The sequence below is a fragment of the Penicillium mononematosum genome (genome assembly GCF_028829835.1).
Source record: "Penicillium mononematosum strain IBT 11891 chromosome Unknown utg000002l:1.0-8112719.0:1.0-8118358.0, whole genome shotgun sequence".
NCBI lineage: Eukaryota > Fungi > Ascomycota > Eurotiomycetes > Eurotiales > Aspergillaceae > Penicillium > Penicillium mononematosum.
Window position 1 is genome coordinate 5649390 of NW_026643272.1, and position 16660 is coordinate 5666049.

Here is a 16660-nt window from a genome sequence, read left to right on the forward strand (position 1 = left end):
AAGATACATAGAAAATTGAACAACAGAGTACAACCTCGCAAATGAAGTTGACTGAACTTTCATAATCGGCCACCATGAATGTTCTGCCGTGCTGGGCAAAAAACTAGACCTGCCATATGCCTGGAGCAGCGTGAATTAATGCGATAATTCAACCGAGGGTGTACGATACCTTGGCAGTAAGCCACCTCCGCCCATACCAGGGAAGGTACTTAAGTCCATTCAGCCCTTGATCTTTCAGATGTTGAATCTCAGGTCACACCCGAGACTGCACACCGGCACTTCATGTTACCCAACGACTTGTTCAACCAGCATGAACAAGCAATACAGCGACGAAGGCTACACACAAGCTCTTATGAAATTTTCCATCCCCATGCCGAGTGAGGCCTTCTTTGCCGAATCTCCGTGCGTCAAGCGGTACCTGAGCTCCGGCTTCTACCAGCCGGTCCCCCTCACTGCTCAATTCCCAGCCCCCAACAGGACGGCAAACTCGTTCTTCAGTCGCACTATCAACACCCTTGACACCGTTGAGCACGCAATGGGGCTAGTGCACCGCGCGATCTTTGGATTAAAACGACATCCCACCGTCTTAGAGCAAATCGCGAAAATGGACGAGGAGATGCGCGGCGACCCGCCCTTTATCCAGCTTGTGAAAGCTGGCGACTGGTTGAACGGATTTGAGGATACATTCATGGAGGTGTCCTTGCTTCGTTATTCGACGAGGGTCTGAGCTGCTGCGCTGAGCAATGCCGAGCTGCTTTCTCTGATGCGAAAACGGCCCTTTATACTGCTCGGCTGGATGTTTCTTATCTGGCGCCGGTGCCACCATCTTGCATTTTAATTATCAAGGCATGGTTGCGCCGGAGAGAGAGGGTCGGAAGTGGCGTCTGGATGCTAAGCTGTTTACGGGGGATGGCAAGGTACGGGCCACGGCCAAGTCGTTGTGGATCAGTCAGAAGCCACAGTCGGGGCTCTAGTATGTTGTTTGGGTAGTGATAGTAACGTGACTTTTAAAACAGAGGGTTTAAATAAGCGAAAATGCAAATCATAACGGAAGGAAACAGGTAAATGTAGCCTTCCGGTATATCCTAAGCGAAGACTGTCCGGAACATTGATAAACTGCACGTGTAGTAGGCCTTAGATCCTCGACGACGGCACCAACGGCCCACGAAGATCCCAACCCGTACCACGCTGTGCCTGGAAGAACCCCTCGGGGTCATACTTCCTGCTGACTTCTATCAGGAAGCGTTTCGCCTTCTCCCCATACCCATCATACACATCCTGGAATGGATTCGCATAATTCAAGTAAATGTACTCGTGATGCAGACCCAGGCGTTTCGCCTCGTTTTGCGTTCTCGTCGCTGTGGTCTCCATCGCCTTCCACACTGTCGGACTATCGGCTTCCTTAATCCAGAACGGCTCCATAAGGAAGACCAGGAAGGGACCCTGTTCGACGACCCCAAGCGCATTTCCGCCATTCCTCCGCATGGCATTGATGATGTTCCCAGAGACAAAGTTGATATCCGCCAGCGCCGACTTCTCGATTCCTTCGATGTGGAGGATGGGATCGATCTCGTCCCGCCAGGTCTCAATGAAGACCTTGATGAGTCGTTTGTCCACCTTCGTACAGAAGGTCCAGTACCCGTTGTAGCAGCCGGGAGGGTAGTGGTCGAGAATACCGTCTGTGCGTTGAATCTGGCTCGTCGGCCCTGTAAAGTCGCTGACGGCAGGAATGTCGAGCAGGCGTTTCAGTGTGGGGTTTTTGTGCGCCGAGGTAGGCAGGAGATGCTCGATGTCCGCGTGCCAGACCCAAGTTCCGTCGTAGTTGATCACCCCTATCAGCAAAGAGGAGTCGACATTGTGTAGATTGTCATTGCCGTATTCGATAAAGGCGTCGATGATGGCGTCCCCATGCTCCCAGGCCCAGTTAATGCCGCCACCCCACATGCCCTGGTATGGATGTACCATCAGGTCGAAGCTGGTGACGATGCCGAAGTTGGCGCCGCCGCCGCGCAGGGCTTTGTAGAGGTCTGGATTTGATGACGGACTGGCGGTAACGATGCGACTGTCCGCAAGGACGACCTCGAATGAGTGGATGTTGTCGAGGGCCCAGCCGTGGCGATTGGAGAAGAATGAGATGCCACCTAGGGATTGTCATGATACGAGAAACGCGTTAGAGAAGCTCCGTCGCATGACACCGATGTTCTTTCGGTAGAGACGCAGACTCACCAGAAACGCAAAACCCACCTACTCCTACCGTGGATGCCCGACCCCCAATAACCGTCAGTCCCTGCGGGTTGAGCGTCCCATAAACATTCGCCCAGGTATTTCCTGGACCGACCCGACACGACGTCTTGTCGTCGGAGAGCCTAATATCATCCAATGGCTTCAAGTCAATGAGAACACCAGCAGTGATCGAGGACTCCCCCTCACATCGGCCGTGTCCGCCGCTCTTGATTCCAAATGGACACCCAGTCTCCCGGAGTACGTGGACTGCCTGCGCTACATCCTCTGAATTGGTGGGTTGGAAGATGCAGTATGGGGTACAGCGAGCCTGCTCGGCCGCCCAGTATCCTTTGCGCGCGTTTTCATATTCAGGCGTGCCGCGGAGAAGGGTACATTGTGGCCGAATTGCGCTCAGTAGGTCAACCTGTGGTAGCGATTAGTAATTTTTTGGTTGGTTGGTGGCATACGCCAGGGCCCGATGGACGAACTGCAGACCTCCCTTTATTGGGGATAGGTTCATCGAAGCTAGTCATGGCAGAGGGTGGAACAGCGCTGGGAAAGATTAGTAGGAGTATTGAGATTATGTTGACTTTGACATGGGGATTGAGTGTTGACGAAGTGACCGACTCACCTAATTGGGTTTTGACCAGATGGAAGTGTTGTCGTAGGGTGGAATTCACATCTCTTCTATAACACGCTCTTTGTATCTGGGCCAAACAAAAATATCCACAAGAACGACAGGAAAGCACATGTTGCATGTTCCCCATCTCGTATCGATTGCGGGGGAAGGAAAATGTGGCGCTAAGATACCTACATGCCTAGCAGCGCCTGAGACGGACATCATTGCCGGTGGGGGTCGATGGCGCTTAGATAGGAGTCTGACGCAGCGCCCGCAGAACCGGATGGCAATCCTGTAGGATTGGCAGAGTGGGTCATAACGCCAAGACAGATGCCATTATCGCGCATTTTATCTGCGTCGACTATATTCGGGCGATGTCTTTATTACAGACTGGGGGCCCCGTAGGAAGTGTAGGACAACAGTAACCATTAGAAATACCACTGCCATTTGAAAAGCTATTATGGCGACTGAATTCACCCACAATGCTCTTTCTGCGTTGGTAAGGCATCTATTCTTCTACCGCTAGGTGATTAATAAGAACGAAATAACTAAACAACATCCCAGCGAGACGCAGTCGCAGAACTCTGCCCTACACAGTTGATCGATCCCTCGTCGCCTGCATTCAAAGAGGCCCAGAAGTCCTTCTGGAACCAAGTTCAGAGACAAAAGACCCCAGAATGTTTTTTTCAGCCGGTAGAGGCTCACCAGGTTGCCATGGCCATCCTCGAGGTTGTAAAGCGAGACTGTTCGTTTGCAATCAAAGGGGGTGGTCATTCATCAAATCCCGACGGCTGCACCGTCAACGCTGGATTTCAGTTCGACCTCGCCAATCTCAACCACATTGCACTTGCGGAGGACAAATTAAGCGTCCGGGTCGGGCCCGGGGTGCGATGGGGCGATTTGTTCAAGGTTCTGGAGCCACAGGGCGTCATTGCAGTGGGAGGACGGGACTATGGAGTCGGGGTCCCTGGCTTTATATTTGGCGGTAGGAAGTCGCAGACTACAGATGGATGCATGAAGTATAACAAACCGCTCATCATCTCCTAGGAGGTATCTCGTACCTATCCGCTCAGGAAGGCTGGGGAATCGACCATCTTCTTGCCGTCGACATTGTGCTGGCCAACGGGCAGCAGATCACCGTCGACAAGAACTCCCATCCAGACCTCAACCGAGCCCTCCATGGAGGCGGCGCACACAACTACGGCATCGTGACCAATTTGACCCTGAAGCTCCACCCGTACCAGGGAATGTGGGGGGGGGCTACTACGCCGTACAGGAAGACCATTTCGACGCTGTCTTCACAGCATACGACAACTACACCCGGAGCCTCCCCGCCAACGGGAAAGCGCATATGATCGTTGACTTTTTCCACCGCGACGGCGTGATGATCGCTGTTCACTTCATGGGATATCCTGAACCACTTGCTCACCCGCCTATCTACGATGAGATCTGCCGTATCCCGAGCGTCGATAATACCCTCCGCCTGGCCGACTACAGCAATCTAGCCGCGGAAATGCAAAAGGTCACAGACAGCCGAGGGAAGAGAAATGCGTACTGGACAGTCTGTATGGCTTATGATATTGATTTGCTTAAGTCTGCATACACAGCCTGGGCGCAAATTACGGAGCCATATGCCAAGCGACTTCGATTCGCCTTTGATGTCAATCATATCACCCCGGCGATGAGGAATAAAGGTGCTAGTGAAGGTTATGGGAATGTTTATGGCTTGGAGGGCCCTAACGAGCTGCTTACCAACATTCTTCTTACGAGTACGTGGACAGACGAGGCCGATGACGAAGAAGTAGCGTTGGTCTTAGGGAGGTCGGGTGCAGCAATCGAAGATTTATCGCGAGAGCATGGGAAGTTTCAATCTTTCAGGTATATGAATTATGCTCACCAGAGACAGGATGTGATTGCTAGCTTTGGTGAGAAGAACAAGGCGTTTTTAAAGGAAGTGGCGACCAAGTATGATCCAAATGGGGTGTTCCAGAGACTCCAGGTGGGAGGGTTCAAGTTAGATGGACCAAGATCTACATCCTGATTGGTGTTCGTGTACTGCAGCGATTTCGGTAATTCATGGGTCATAGTAATATGAAAGAACAAGTCCTTGCACCGACGACGGTTATGGCAAAATCGCAAATAGGTGTAGGGCAACTAACCTGTAATTTTGAGTAAATAAGACGAGAGATAGCTCTGTCGGTGCAGTTCACAACCCTGGGTAACACCTCATCGCGTTACTTCGGATTACAATATTCTGGCCTTGATCCATACCCTGACATCCGCCCAGCCAGAAGGATGGCAGGATCTACGCACTGCGATCTCAAAAGTGCTCTGGACCATTCCGATGACATATCGCACCGCGGGAAATTGCGGGGATATGCAGAGCTACCCAATATCCATATCAAAGAAGCCGAGGCATGTAACAGAAATATATGGCCTCGCTAGAGGTAGTCGGAAACTTTATCTAAGCGCTGGGATATGAAGTCAACACCCTAGTGTTGGGCTACTGACAATGGGGGTAATATATCATGAGAATAGGGTCATTATAAAGCTGTGTGCCTTTTGATTGTATATGAGCTGTACAGTAACAACTAGCTGCTTCTCAACATGTCGCCCTACTCAAAGTCCGTCCCGAGTTTGCATCATGTCAACCCCCCGGAGCTCTACGAACCGCCACCATATTACTCCCACGTTATTTCCACTACCGGCCCATGTCGTATGATTGCCACAGCTGGGCAGGTGGGATGCGATGAAAACAAGCTCTTCCCCGAAGACATGAACGAGCAAATAGCCTTGGCAATGGAAAACCTCAGCCGTGCTCTGGAGGCTGCCGGTGCCACCGTCAGGGACGTGTACAAGCTGGTATACTACATGGTTGATTATGATCCTAGGAACAAAATACATTCGAAACACCTTGAAGCCTTCTTGCAGGGGCATCGGCCTGCAACGACCCTGGTACCGGTGCCGGCGCTCGCATCGCCGCAGACGAAGTTTGAAATCGAGGCGTATGCCGCGGTGCCACAGGAGCCGCTGCGGGAGGTCGACGTCGTCGTGGTAGGAGCAGGTCTGAGTGGATTGAAGGCCGCATGGGAGGTGCAAAAAGCTGGCTTCTCCTGCGTGGTTGTTGAGGCCAGAGACCGTGTCGGAGGCAAGACCTACTCGGTTGATCCGCTGGGCGATGGGAGAAAGGTAGATCTGGGAGGAGCGTGGATCAACGACACAAACCAGAGTGAGATCTACAAGCTTGCTCAAACGTTGAACTTGGAGCTTGTGGTCCAGAGGTCGGATGGAGACGCCATCTTCGAAGACTTGAATGGTGGTCTCCGCAGAGCTGGTTATGGTCTCATGCCTGATGTTTGCTCTCCTCCCCTTTTGCGCCTTATGTACCTTGGGTAGCTAATCTGAATTTTCAGTCTCTGGCTGAGCCCGGTGCGGTAGAGGCAATTCGGTTGATTATCGAGGAGACCGAGAATGCCTGCCATAAACTGGATATCCGTGACCCAGTTGGAACCGGAGAAGGGCTCGACAAACTGACTCTACTTGAATGGGCGAAGACGAAAACGTCCTCCGAGACAGCATTAGCTGTCGTTAACCTATGGACGAGAGCCATGATGGGTATTGAGGCGTCGGAAATCAGTGCGTTGTTCTTCTTAAACTACATGAAGAGTGGAGGAGGGCCAGCTCGCATGCGGTCCGACTTCAAGCATGGAGCCCAATATCTCCGTTTCCTTGCAGGTGAGTATGATGTCGAACGTCACAGCATCAACCTCTCCTTTATGCGTATGCTTATTAGAACATCCACAGGCTCTCAGTCTGTGTCTCTCGGCCTGGTGGACTTGCTTCAGCCAAACACCGTCGTGCTCAAGTCGCCCGTTTTCAGGATTTCGCAGTTACCATCAGGAGCGCTGGTGTCTTCGGCGCGCGGTGACTTCTCCTGTAAACGAGTCATTTTCTCGGTGCAAACAATCCTCTACAAGAGCATCACCTTCGACCCTCCCCTGCCCCCCTCGAAGCTCGAAATCGCAAAACACGTCGTCCAGTCTTGTTCCTTCAAAACCATCATAATCTACTCAGAGACATGGTGGCGCAAGGCTGGTCTTTCCGGTGCTTTTACGTCTTTCACCGGACCTGTATCAACCACTAGAGACACAAGCAACTATCAAAAGGGTCAATATTCGTTGACCTGCTTTGCCAATGGAGATTTTGGACGCCGGCTGGGTAAGTATCCCAGGGCAGAGCGCACCAAAGCCATCTTGGCGCATATCAAACGAGTCTTTGGTCCGTACACAGATATAATAGATCCTATTGCCGTGGTTCAACGCACGTGGAGTAAAGATCTGTGGTCACGGGTGTGTACCGTCCCGGTTTCACCGCCGGGGATTACTACCCTTCATGAGCATGCCCTCCGGGTCACCCACGGCAAGGTACACTTTGTCGGCACCGAGACTGCGTATGAATGGAAAGGATACATGGATGGGGCCGTGAGTTCTGGTGATCGTGGAGCAAAAGAAGTTATCCAAGCTTTGAGTGAGGCGAAGTTGTAGATATTGCCAAGGAATGGCCCTGGATACTAGCTGATAATGCCAATCGATCCTCTTCTTAGTAGCAACTTACCAGTGCTTCATCTGTAGACATGAAACTATTTATTAGATCTATGAATAATAACTTGTGGTAGGGGTCAATAGATAGACTATAGCATGATTCCCCTTATTCCCATGACATAGAGTCTCTAACATGACATTGCCAGGTGACAGAAATCAATGGTATACGAGCGTACAGGGTAATGTATGAATTCTCTAACTAAAATGAACAGCTGTCCGGATTGACAATTTGTGTGGACAAGTTTGTAAGCAAAAACAATACGATTCGGACCGAGGATTTTCCATCGGTAAAAGACGGGATGATCTCTCATTTGTTGACACCAGGGACAGGCTTAATGTGAGGTACGCTTATCGGCATCAGATTCGAAACGGGCGCTTAGATAAGGTGAGGAGGGGTCTTCCTGTCAAGACAATCTTCAGATGGACATTGATCTCGGACGAAAAGGGCCCTTCAACCGAGGACAACCCGTTCAGGCTCTTCTCGGACGTTAACCTAGGTAAGAAGTAAGATTAGTGGGAGCATGCCATGATGGTGGCTCCATCTCTCACCCCACGGCGCTTAGATCGTCCGCTGGCTCAGGGTATACAGTGCCTAGATAGCATGCAGCTTTACCCACGGGGTGTAACGTGCCTAGATAGAGGAGTAGAAGGCGTATTTGGTCGGAGAGCAAGTATATATAGGACAGTAGGCCGAGATTTCCGAATGTCATCGCTAAGAGACAATTCTTCCCAACATATCAAATAGCCATCCCCCCACCATGGGTTCAATTTCTATCTCCGAAGCCGACTTCACGGCTACACTTGAAAAATATGCCGCTGAAGCACAGAAGCGCCTGCGTGCCGATGGGGTTGCACAATACGCTGACATCGCCCTCAGCGACAAATTCAAGCACTTTGCCGAAGACCCCTGGGTGCGCGGCGAGGAGAAGCAGCGCGAGAACCCCTACCTCTCACAGCCCGCTCCAGTCCCCAACGGCGGTCATTCAAAGGTGTTGATCACGGGCGCTGGATTCGGGGCACTTCTTTACGCTGTCCGACTCATCCAAACGGCAGGTTTTAAGGCCGACGATTTTGTCTTTGTGGACTCAGCCTGGGGATTTGGCGGTACATGGTACTGGAACCGATACCCGGGTCTAATGTGCGATGTGGAGAGCTCTTGCTATCTGCCCTTGCTGGACGAGACCGGCTTTATCCCGTCACATCGGTACTCCTACGGTCCGGAGCTGAGACAGTATGCCGAACTGGTGGCCGAGCAGTTTCACTTTCAGCATCGTCCGCTCTTCGGTAGCACAATTCAAGAAACTGTCTGGAACGAGGCCCGCTCCGAATGGACGACGAAGGTCTTCCGGAAACACCCCGTCACGAAAACGGAGGAGACATACGTGATATGCTCGGACTTTGTCATCCTCGCATCTGGCATCCTGAATCGACCCAAGCTACCGCGCCTCGCTGGTCTAGACATCTACGCCGGACACATCTTCCATACCTCCCGCTGGGACTACGACTATACTGGTGGGTCACCGACGGACCCGACACTGAATCTGTTGCGCGGGAAGAAAGTCGCATTTATCGGCACCGGAGCTACGGGCATCCAGGTTGTGCCAGAGCTGGCGAAATGGGCTGGCCAGCTGTACGTTTTCCAACGCACACCGTCAGCGGTGGACACACGGGGCCAGAAGAGAATTGACCCGGAGGAATGGCGTCAGAATGTGACCCAGAATAGAAAAGCATGGCAGCAGGAGCGCCGAGAGAACATGGCCGCATTCGCTTCGCGCGTTCCTGATCTGCCGACGAAGAACCTAGTCAATGACGGATGGACGCATTTCCCGTCCAACTCCGCATTACTTGGTGGACCGGCGGTAGCTAACGTGACCGAGTTGAATGTTGCCGAGTATGTCAAGCTGCTGCACAATCTGGATATGCCGCGTCAGGAAGGCATTCGGCAGCGAGTTGATGCCATTGTGAAGGACCCGGCTACAGCAGAAGGCCTAAAGCCGTGGTATCCGGGCTGGTGTAAGCGGCCTTGTTTCCATGATGATTATCTACATGCCTTCAACCAGCCGAACGTCCAGCTCGTTGATACAGTAGGCAAGGGGATCGACGGATTTTCGTCAACGGGGGTCCGCTTCAACGGGCAGGAATACGACGTCGATATGGTGATCCTCGGCACTGGATTTGAATCCTTCACCGCGGGAGGGCCATCGTATCGAGCCCGAATCGATGTCCGAGGCCGCGGCGGGGAATCTCTAGACGACAAATGGAAGAATGGTGCAGGGACTCTCCATGGTGCGCTCACCAACGGCTTTCCCAATCTCTTCCTCACTGGCTTTACACAGGCGGGCTCGACGATCAATGTCGTCCACACCATGGATGTTCTGGGCTCTCACGCAGCAAAGATTATTGCGGCCGCGCAGAAAAAAATCGGCTTGACCGAGAAGCTGGTTATCGAGCCAACTTTGAAAGCCGAGGAGGCCTGGGCATTGGCTGTTGCTGGGAACGCCTTTGCATACGCTGCTATTCCCGGCTGTACACCCAGCTATGCCACTCTCGAGGGAGCCCGCATGCAAGCCCAGACACCGGAAGACAAGCTTAGACTCGCAAAGACACTTTCTTGGGGCAGGGGAATACTCGACTTTATAGGTGTTCTTGAGACTTGGCATAAAGAGAACGGGCTATCTGATTTACACATTTCCAGTACTTGAGAATCCCTGTGTTAGGAATAGCGACGGCTCAATGCAACCCCAAATCCCCATACAAACTGAGGTTCCTTAGAGTTGAATTATAGCATTAGTTTTATACATAAATGAATTACGATTTTTATAGATATAGTGGTCGCCCTAGGGGACAAACTTCCAGGAAGCTAAGCGTACGTAGAGGTCGACTAGTGTACAAGAACCGAAAACCAGTCTAAGCCAATAATTCACCTACACACCAACCGTAACACACAACTAAATGCAGCAAGATAAATTCTTAGTAGAAATGCGCATTGGCACTATCACCTCGTGCCTTGCCGGTATCCTCAAGAGTAACAATATTAGTAGACTGCGGATGCTTCATCCTCGAAAAGACACACACCCAATAAACCCCAGATATGAACACAAAGCCCAGGAAAACTACCGATGCCCAGTTCATCGTCGTCGGTGTAACAGGCAGATACAGCGGCATGGATATAGCGACACACATAAGCACGCTCCATACCAGCGCCACCCAAAATATAGCATTACCCCACCGACCCAGATTCAACCATCGGCGATTGTCAAGACGATCACGACCGTTCCATAAGGCCAGCCCCATCGCTACGATCAGTGACGTTGTGCTGCACAGCCCCGACGCACCAAACAGTGCATTCATTGCAGTTGTGGAACCGATACTGACTGTCCCCAGGGCAACGCACAGCAGTGTATTCCACAGTAAGGCGTTCAGCGGGACTCCGTGTCGGGAGGTTAGCTTGCTCATCGTCCCGGAGAAGGGCAAAGCACCTTCTCGAGAGAAAGACCAGTATAGCCTCGACCAACTAACCAGTGCGGAAGCCCCAGCGAGACAGAAGCAGAAGATGATGAGAGATATACCCACGTTGGTGAGGGGGAGCGAAGACGTAGCGTTAAGAAGGAGTTGTACGAGAGGCTGGCCTCCCACGGGTTCCAGCATGCTGATGGGATCGATATTGCAAAATTGATACACCAGAATCATGGGAATTCCCACAGTGATACTAAGACCTAGCGAGCCTAGGAGCACAAGGGGGACCTGTCTCGAGGGGTTCTCCAGCTCGTCGGTCAGGTGGGTGGCCGAATCCAAGGCCCCCAGGACCGCGGCAGCTGGCAGAAGACCGACAAAAAAGACCCATCCATCTGAGTCCCAGCCCGTCTCATTGACAAATTCGATGAAGACCACCTGTGCTGACTGTTTAGGTGTCGCCCGGATCAGCAGGGTGATGAGGCAGTAGATGGCCGATCCGTTGAACAAGAACACAGCTGCGCTGAGTATGTAGCCCAGGGATTTCAGGGCGATTGGCAAGTTCACAGAGAGAAACACCAGAGAAAAGAACATGTATAGCAGGTAGACATGATATGACGCCGGAATGAAGTCGGGATGGTTGGCTTGGACCAAGGCGAGGGTCAGTTGGGCCGGGTATAGGCATGAGGCGGATGTTATGCAGAGCCAGGCGCAGTTTAAAAGCCAGCCCATGGTATATCCCAGTCCGCGTCGATACTGAGGAGGAGCAAGGGCAACAACCCAGTGAGCGGGACCTAGTTAACAGCATGTTCCATTAGGTTTGTGTCTTCAAAGCTATATGAAGCGGAGCGGGCCAACCGGAGGAGTGAGGGATGGCCGACGCCAGTTCCGACACGGCCAGTCCAATGACAACTTGGAAGAATCCCACCAGTATAAACCCCCAGAAATATGCCGGAGAGCCTCCTACCCCAATTGTAAGTGACAGGTAGGTTCCTAAGGTCAGCGGGGCGCCTGTTACTGAGAATTGGACTCCCAGGGCACTGAGGACGCTGAAATGAACTTGCGGCCGTGAGTTTCCGCTCTCCTCAGCCTTCTCTTCGTGCGCAACAGAATCGGCCCTCGGAACGGTGTCATCCATTTTAACGTCAAACAGAGATAAGAGTGGAAGAGGGCTGACTCGGGTACTTTCTAGACGGCCGAAGAAAACGAAAGAAAGAACGGAGTTGTCGGAAACTATTCTGTCAGAATCGATACGTTTTCTACCTGCAGGGGAGCGAAGTATATACAGCTACCCCTGGGGTCAGCAGTCATCACGACTTGGATATATTTCTCCTCGCAACGCTCCGCAACGCCCTATCTAGATCCCACCCCGCTTCAATAACCAGTGAAGAACAAGCTCAATGCGGTGTTTACTCTAGCCCTATCTATCATCTTTGCGGGGGTGGGTCGGGTGCCTGTCTCCACTGGAATCTAAGCGCCGGTGACCGCGATATGTATCTCGGATCCCGGGTGACCAGGCTTGTCCGAAAGTCTACTGGGGCTTATCTAAGCGCCTTAGGCCGATTTGATCATCCTCTGTTCTCATTGGACGACGAGACAAAGATTAGGATCAACGGTGCTTGGGTAGCGTATATTGGAGTGGATGCACGGGCAGTTTCCGGATCCCCTGAGAATGGGTGCCACGAATTGCGGGGGGAGTGACGAATCACCTTAGTCATACCGTGAGGTCTGATGTCCGACAAAATAATCAGGACCAGGAAAGGACAATCCAAAATTACGGAAATATATATTTAAGCTGAAAGGTGTAGCAGTCATGCAGTGACGAAAGACAGCCAGTCTTACATGGAAAAAATAACCCTCTAGTACGTTGATAAAAGACATAGATCATCATTGTAATTCTGACTTCAACGCCAAGGTACTGTGTGTCTTCTAAGCAAAAATCATGCGCTTTGGTGCACGGATGTCCTATGAGGAGAGCGATGGTCTCCATGCCAACATCTTTCCCAAGTGTTCCAATTGTTCAACAAGACAAGCTCTGAATTGTACTACAGAGTATGTTCATCACACCACTAAGTAGGCTTCACCCAAAGCAGTAACTTGTCTTATGTGATTCAATCACCTTTGCCATCCCTGATAAGCCAAAGACGCCTTCTGGATCATCCCAGATCCACTGCAAGACCTCCAAGGCGCGCGCAACAACCGGCATGATCAGTGGGAAATACTCCACAATGCTCTTATGCTGTGCTGCTGTAGTGGCATATGATGCAGTCACGATCACTGGCCAGAAACTAGTATTTACAAAGGTCGTCTTGCGCAGGATAGGTGCAACCTCAATCATCGCGTCGACCAGGGGTCCCGAGATCTGCCGAAGATACTCCTGATCCTGGTCCTGCAGATAAGAAGACATGAGGAATAGGAATAGCGCATTCTGGGAGACGATCCCGGCGGCGATCTTGCCCTGAGAAAATGCTTCATCTGTAGAGAAGCCGTCGTCGTCATCTGCATCCCTTCTCCAACCGGTGATGGCTGTCTTGAGGTTCTGGAATGTCTCTTCGCAGTGCAAATCCTTTCCAGTAGCTAGTTCCTCTTTCCGACGCAAGGCCAGCTCACAAATGTCAGGTACGAGTTCGAAGATCTCCGACGTACTGCCAAACATCACTCCCCAGGTGTTCAATTTGCGTAGGCTGTCGAGCTGGGGGACGACGCATTGGGCTGCGGCTTGGATGTCAATCTGGTCAGGGACCAAACGCAGACCGGAGCAGAGTTCAAAGTAGACGTAGTTCTCGAGCAAGACGCCGACAAGCGCGCTCCACTGGCCATCCTTGAAGGTGTAAATGGTGGGCGCAAATACTCGAGCAGCGCGGAGGTGATGGAAGAGATGACCTTTCTTGTTCCCTCGGATTATCTACGAACACAGGCATTAGAATCCTAGATCCCGGGAGTCCTTCTATATATCGTAATGCTGTGCAAGTAACATACCTCATAATGACTTAGAAGGATGACAGTGAGAAACAACCGGACGGCGTCCCATTCCCCTGGTGTTCCAGCTACCCATTTGGTCAGACCTAACTCCAGCTCCCTAATTGCCTGCCCATAATGTTGGAGGACTTCTCTTTCCTCTGATCGGCCAACTGGACGACCGACATCATGCGTTGATCCTCCCACAGCCAGCACCACATTCATCACAAGCGTATCTGCGGAGGCCATGGGAAGAACATCCTGCACAAATGGGTTTCGGAAGCCTTTCGGGATGCTCAGGAAACGGGGCGCGATTCTGTCGACATAAGTTTGCAAAAGCCATGACGCCTTCTGTCCAGGCAGGCCGGTGAAATTGATACGTGGTGTTGATATTTGCCTCTGGATGGGATGATGCCCAAAGTTGACGCGTGAGTCGTCCTGCTGGGTTTGACCAGATAAATTGTCAAGCGGTCGGGGCTTTCCTCCGGGTGTACCCAGGCCATCAGGGTCGCTGGACGACAGCCCCATGCGCCGCCGCCAGGCAAACTCTTTAAACGTCAGCCATGAACAATCTAGTCCTAGTCGACTGCAGCTGGAGCATGTTGGTCTATTTTCGTCGCATTTCTTTTTCCGAAGACGACAGCACAGACATCCTGTTTTGCATCGGGACCTGCGCGGCCGGAGTTGATTGTGGATATTCGGGATCCCCGTGGTGGGTGGCATGATTTCGAACTTGAGCAGGATACCGATGTTTAGGGTGAAATGGACGTTGTAGGCAAGGGGTATGGTGTTCGAGGATTGTTAGTTAAGAGATTCCGTGTGGATCCTTTACCCCGCATAAATTCCTCCTAGGACTAGAGAGGCTAGACACAGTGAGCAAGTTACCGCGAGTAGTGAACAGGACGATAAGTCTCGCTAAAAGACATTCAAAAGCGGGTGGAGATCGTTGATATGTTGAGCGACCGATTCCGGGAACGTCGCAGTAAGGCACAGTTTCCTTCTGACTCCCTAACAATATCTCATAGAGCGGGGCTCCACCTACATGTATGGCCCATCAACGCCATTGGAGCTTATGAATTTTGTTGGTCATAGTTTGGATCAGTATGGTGTTTGGGGTGCCAGCTGGTACTCTTTCAATCAGCAGGTGATTGGCTCGATGGATCAGGATGAATTAATCTGTGAACAGTTGCGGTAGTTGTTCGTATTCGATGGATTGTATGATGATAGTGTTTTCAAAGTGGTTTGCCACAGGCCACCAGCTTTACAGTGGTGGTCGTCACTTAACCTCTCCCGAATAATATACTTTAACTTGGCTATTGAGTGTGTGCGGATTTTTCGCTCATCACATCAGTAACATGTAAGTACTTCCTTTGCGACATCAGGTACTTGATAGAAGCATGGCCTATGAGCTGGTATCTGCAAAAGTTCACAGCCCTGCTACATTCGATTTCGATTTCGTTATGTATGCCTGGATGCCTTAGGCATTACCCCTCTATAGTTTAGATAGTTGTTGGGAGCTTGCTCCTTTCTCTCTCAATACAACTCTCTCTCCTCTCTGCACCTTTGAATCCTATATACTGGAAGCTTTACCAGATTTGCCCTCCTGACCTTCTAATGTTACTCATTATCTTTAACATGTCCTATAGAAATCACGCTGCTTAATGATGACCACTAGAATGTAGATAATACCAGCCGCAATTAAGCCCGAAAAGAATGGTAGAATGGCAGAACCAATGAAGGTTCTGTATTCTGAAATGGATATGCTATGGTATAAGCTCAGCGGCAACCGAGCGATAGTCCCCCTTATTGGCGATTCAAATTGAGGTAGGATCTCTCGCTGTCGCAGGTTTTTTGCAGAAGAAAACATTGAGGTCCACATATTCGTGAAAAGAGACACCATCTCCGGGCAGATCTGAAAGGTTCCGGCTGGCGGACGTTGGAAGACCTTATGTTCCATACGCGCTAAACCCTCATCCACTCTGATTTGAGTGATGCTTAACTTCTCGCCCTCACGGCCGATAGCGATGGTAATTAGGTGCCGAGGTTATCAGATACCCGAGTTCGTCAAAGAGGACAAGAGTGATGAGGAATGAATCTAGTGTTGAAAATGCGAAGCGACTCCCGGAAGATATACGTATCCCGTACTGAAGGCTCAATTGCTTGGACCAGCTGGTATCCAAAGACGATTGCATGATGGTAGTCAAGGTGGCAGGAGTTGAAGCTGGGAAGATGGTTGAATTATTTACAGCCAACCCGGCAGACCCAACGGAAAATGCTAGCGACTATTTTGTTAGCAGCTTCTTCATTATGCCTATCCCTGGTACGTACAAGATGCCTGTGGGCTCTACTCATCAAGCCACTGTCATTGCCTCGCCAATGTAGCAGTAAGATACGAACATCGTGGTTGTCGACGAGGGTAATTCGAAGAAGAGAATGAGTTTTAACTTATACTATCTCTCCGTCATTGCGCCGTGTTCCCATAGAAAAGCAGCATCCGCACAAAAACATCATCAGTAGCAGGAAATGAGTTTTATGATGCATATTTGGAGAGAGATAGGGAACTCGACGATGGATGGCTGAAAGGCAGGTCCTGAGCATGAGTTGGGGAGGATTCTACCACAGTGAGGGGGCGAAGAATGAACTCCATGATAACAAACCTACGACAAGTGAAGGTAATAACGCTGAATCATCCTGTGCTCCATCCAATCTCATGAGCATTCACTCAGCCACTCTAGTCGTTGCTGATCAGAGGAAGCACGCAAGGCAGCAAGCAGCATTAGAAAGAACAAATAATAAAATAACATTT

The 16660-nt window shown here is 51.1% G+C and overlaps 9 protein-coding genes across 9 annotated transcripts; 6 read left to right on the top strand and 3 right to left on the bottom strand.

Moving 5' to 3' along the window:
• Positions 1-310: 310 nt before the first annotated feature.
• N7519_003928 (uncharacterized protein) lies at positions 311-727 on the top strand (the record flags this gene model as incomplete). The annotated part of the gene is made up of 1 exon (XM_057290704.1): positions 311-727. One exon carries the CDS (start codon positions 311-313, stop codon positions 725-727), a length of 417 nt encoding a protein of 138 aa, XP_057151906.1.
• Positions 728-1134: 407 nt separating this feature from the next.
• N7519_003929 (FAD-binding oxidoreductase) lies at positions 1135-2756 on the bottom strand (the record flags this gene model as incomplete). Its single annotated transcript, XM_057290705.1, has 3 exons — positions 1135-2141; positions 2227-2647; positions 2712-2756. The coding sequence occupies 3 exons, from the start codon at positions 2754-2756 to the stop codon at positions 1135-1137; spliced, it is 1473 nt and encodes a 490-aa protein (XP_057151907.1).
• A 546-nt stretch (positions 2757-3302) lies between these two features.
• Positions 3303-4883, top strand: N7519_003930 (FAD-binding oxidoreductase; the record flags this gene model as incomplete). Its single annotated transcript, XM_057290706.1, has 4 exons — positions 3303-3341; positions 3407-3827; positions 3890-4050; positions 4119-4883. 4 exons carry the CDS (start codon positions 3303-3305, stop codon positions 4881-4883), a joined length of 1386 nt encoding a protein of 461 aa, XP_057151908.1.
• Positions 4884-5449: 566 nt separating this feature from the next.
• N7519_003931 (uncharacterized protein) lies at positions 5450-7386 on the top strand (the record flags this gene model as incomplete). The annotated part of the gene is made up of 2 exons (XM_057290707.1): positions 5450-6196; positions 6256-7386. The coding sequence occupies 2 exons, from the start codon at positions 5450-5452 to the stop codon at positions 7384-7386; spliced, it is 1878 nt and encodes a 625-aa protein (XP_057151909.1).
• An 815-nt stretch (positions 7387-8201) lies between these two features.
• On the top strand, positions 8202-10145 carry N7519_003932 (flavin-containing monooxygenase; the record flags this gene model as incomplete). Its single annotated transcript, XM_057290708.1, has 1 exon — positions 8202-10145. One exon carries the CDS (start codon positions 8202-8204, stop codon positions 10143-10145), a length of 1944 nt encoding a protein of 647 aa, XP_057151910.1.
• A 268-nt stretch (positions 10146-10413) lies between these two features.
• On the bottom strand, positions 10414-12034 carry N7519_003933 (uncharacterized protein; the record flags this gene model as incomplete). Its single annotated transcript, XM_057290709.1, has 2 exons — positions 10414-11690; positions 11755-12034. 2 exons carry the CDS (start codon positions 12032-12034, stop codon positions 10414-10416), a joined length of 1557 nt encoding a protein of 518 aa, XP_057151911.1.
• Positions 12035-12976: 942 nt separating this feature from the next.
• On the bottom strand, positions 12977-14577 carry N7519_003934 (Zn(II)2Cys6 transcription factor; the record flags this gene model as incomplete). The annotated part of the gene is made up of 2 exons (XM_057290710.1): positions 12977-13801; positions 13876-14577. The coding sequence occupies 2 exons, from the start codon at positions 14575-14577 to the stop codon at positions 12977-12979; spliced, it is 1527 nt and encodes a 508-aa protein (XP_057151912.1).
• A 228-nt stretch (positions 14578-14805) lies between these two features.
• On the top strand, positions 14806-15049 carry N7519_003935 (uncharacterized protein; the record flags this gene model as incomplete). The annotated part of the gene is made up of 2 exons (XM_057290711.1): positions 14806-14836; positions 14880-15049. The coding sequence occupies 2 exons, from the start codon at positions 14806-14808 to the stop codon at positions 15047-15049; spliced, it is 201 nt and encodes a 66-aa protein (XP_057151913.1).
• A 998-nt stretch (positions 15050-16047) lies between these two features.
• N7519_003936 (uncharacterized protein) lies at positions 16048-16236 on the top strand (the record flags this gene model as incomplete). Its single annotated transcript, XM_057290712.1, has 1 exon — positions 16048-16236. The coding sequence occupies one exon, from the start codon at positions 16048-16050 to the stop codon at positions 16234-16236; it is 189 nt and encodes a 62-aa protein (XP_057151914.1).
• Between the last annotated feature and the right edge of the window lie 424 nt (positions 16237-16660).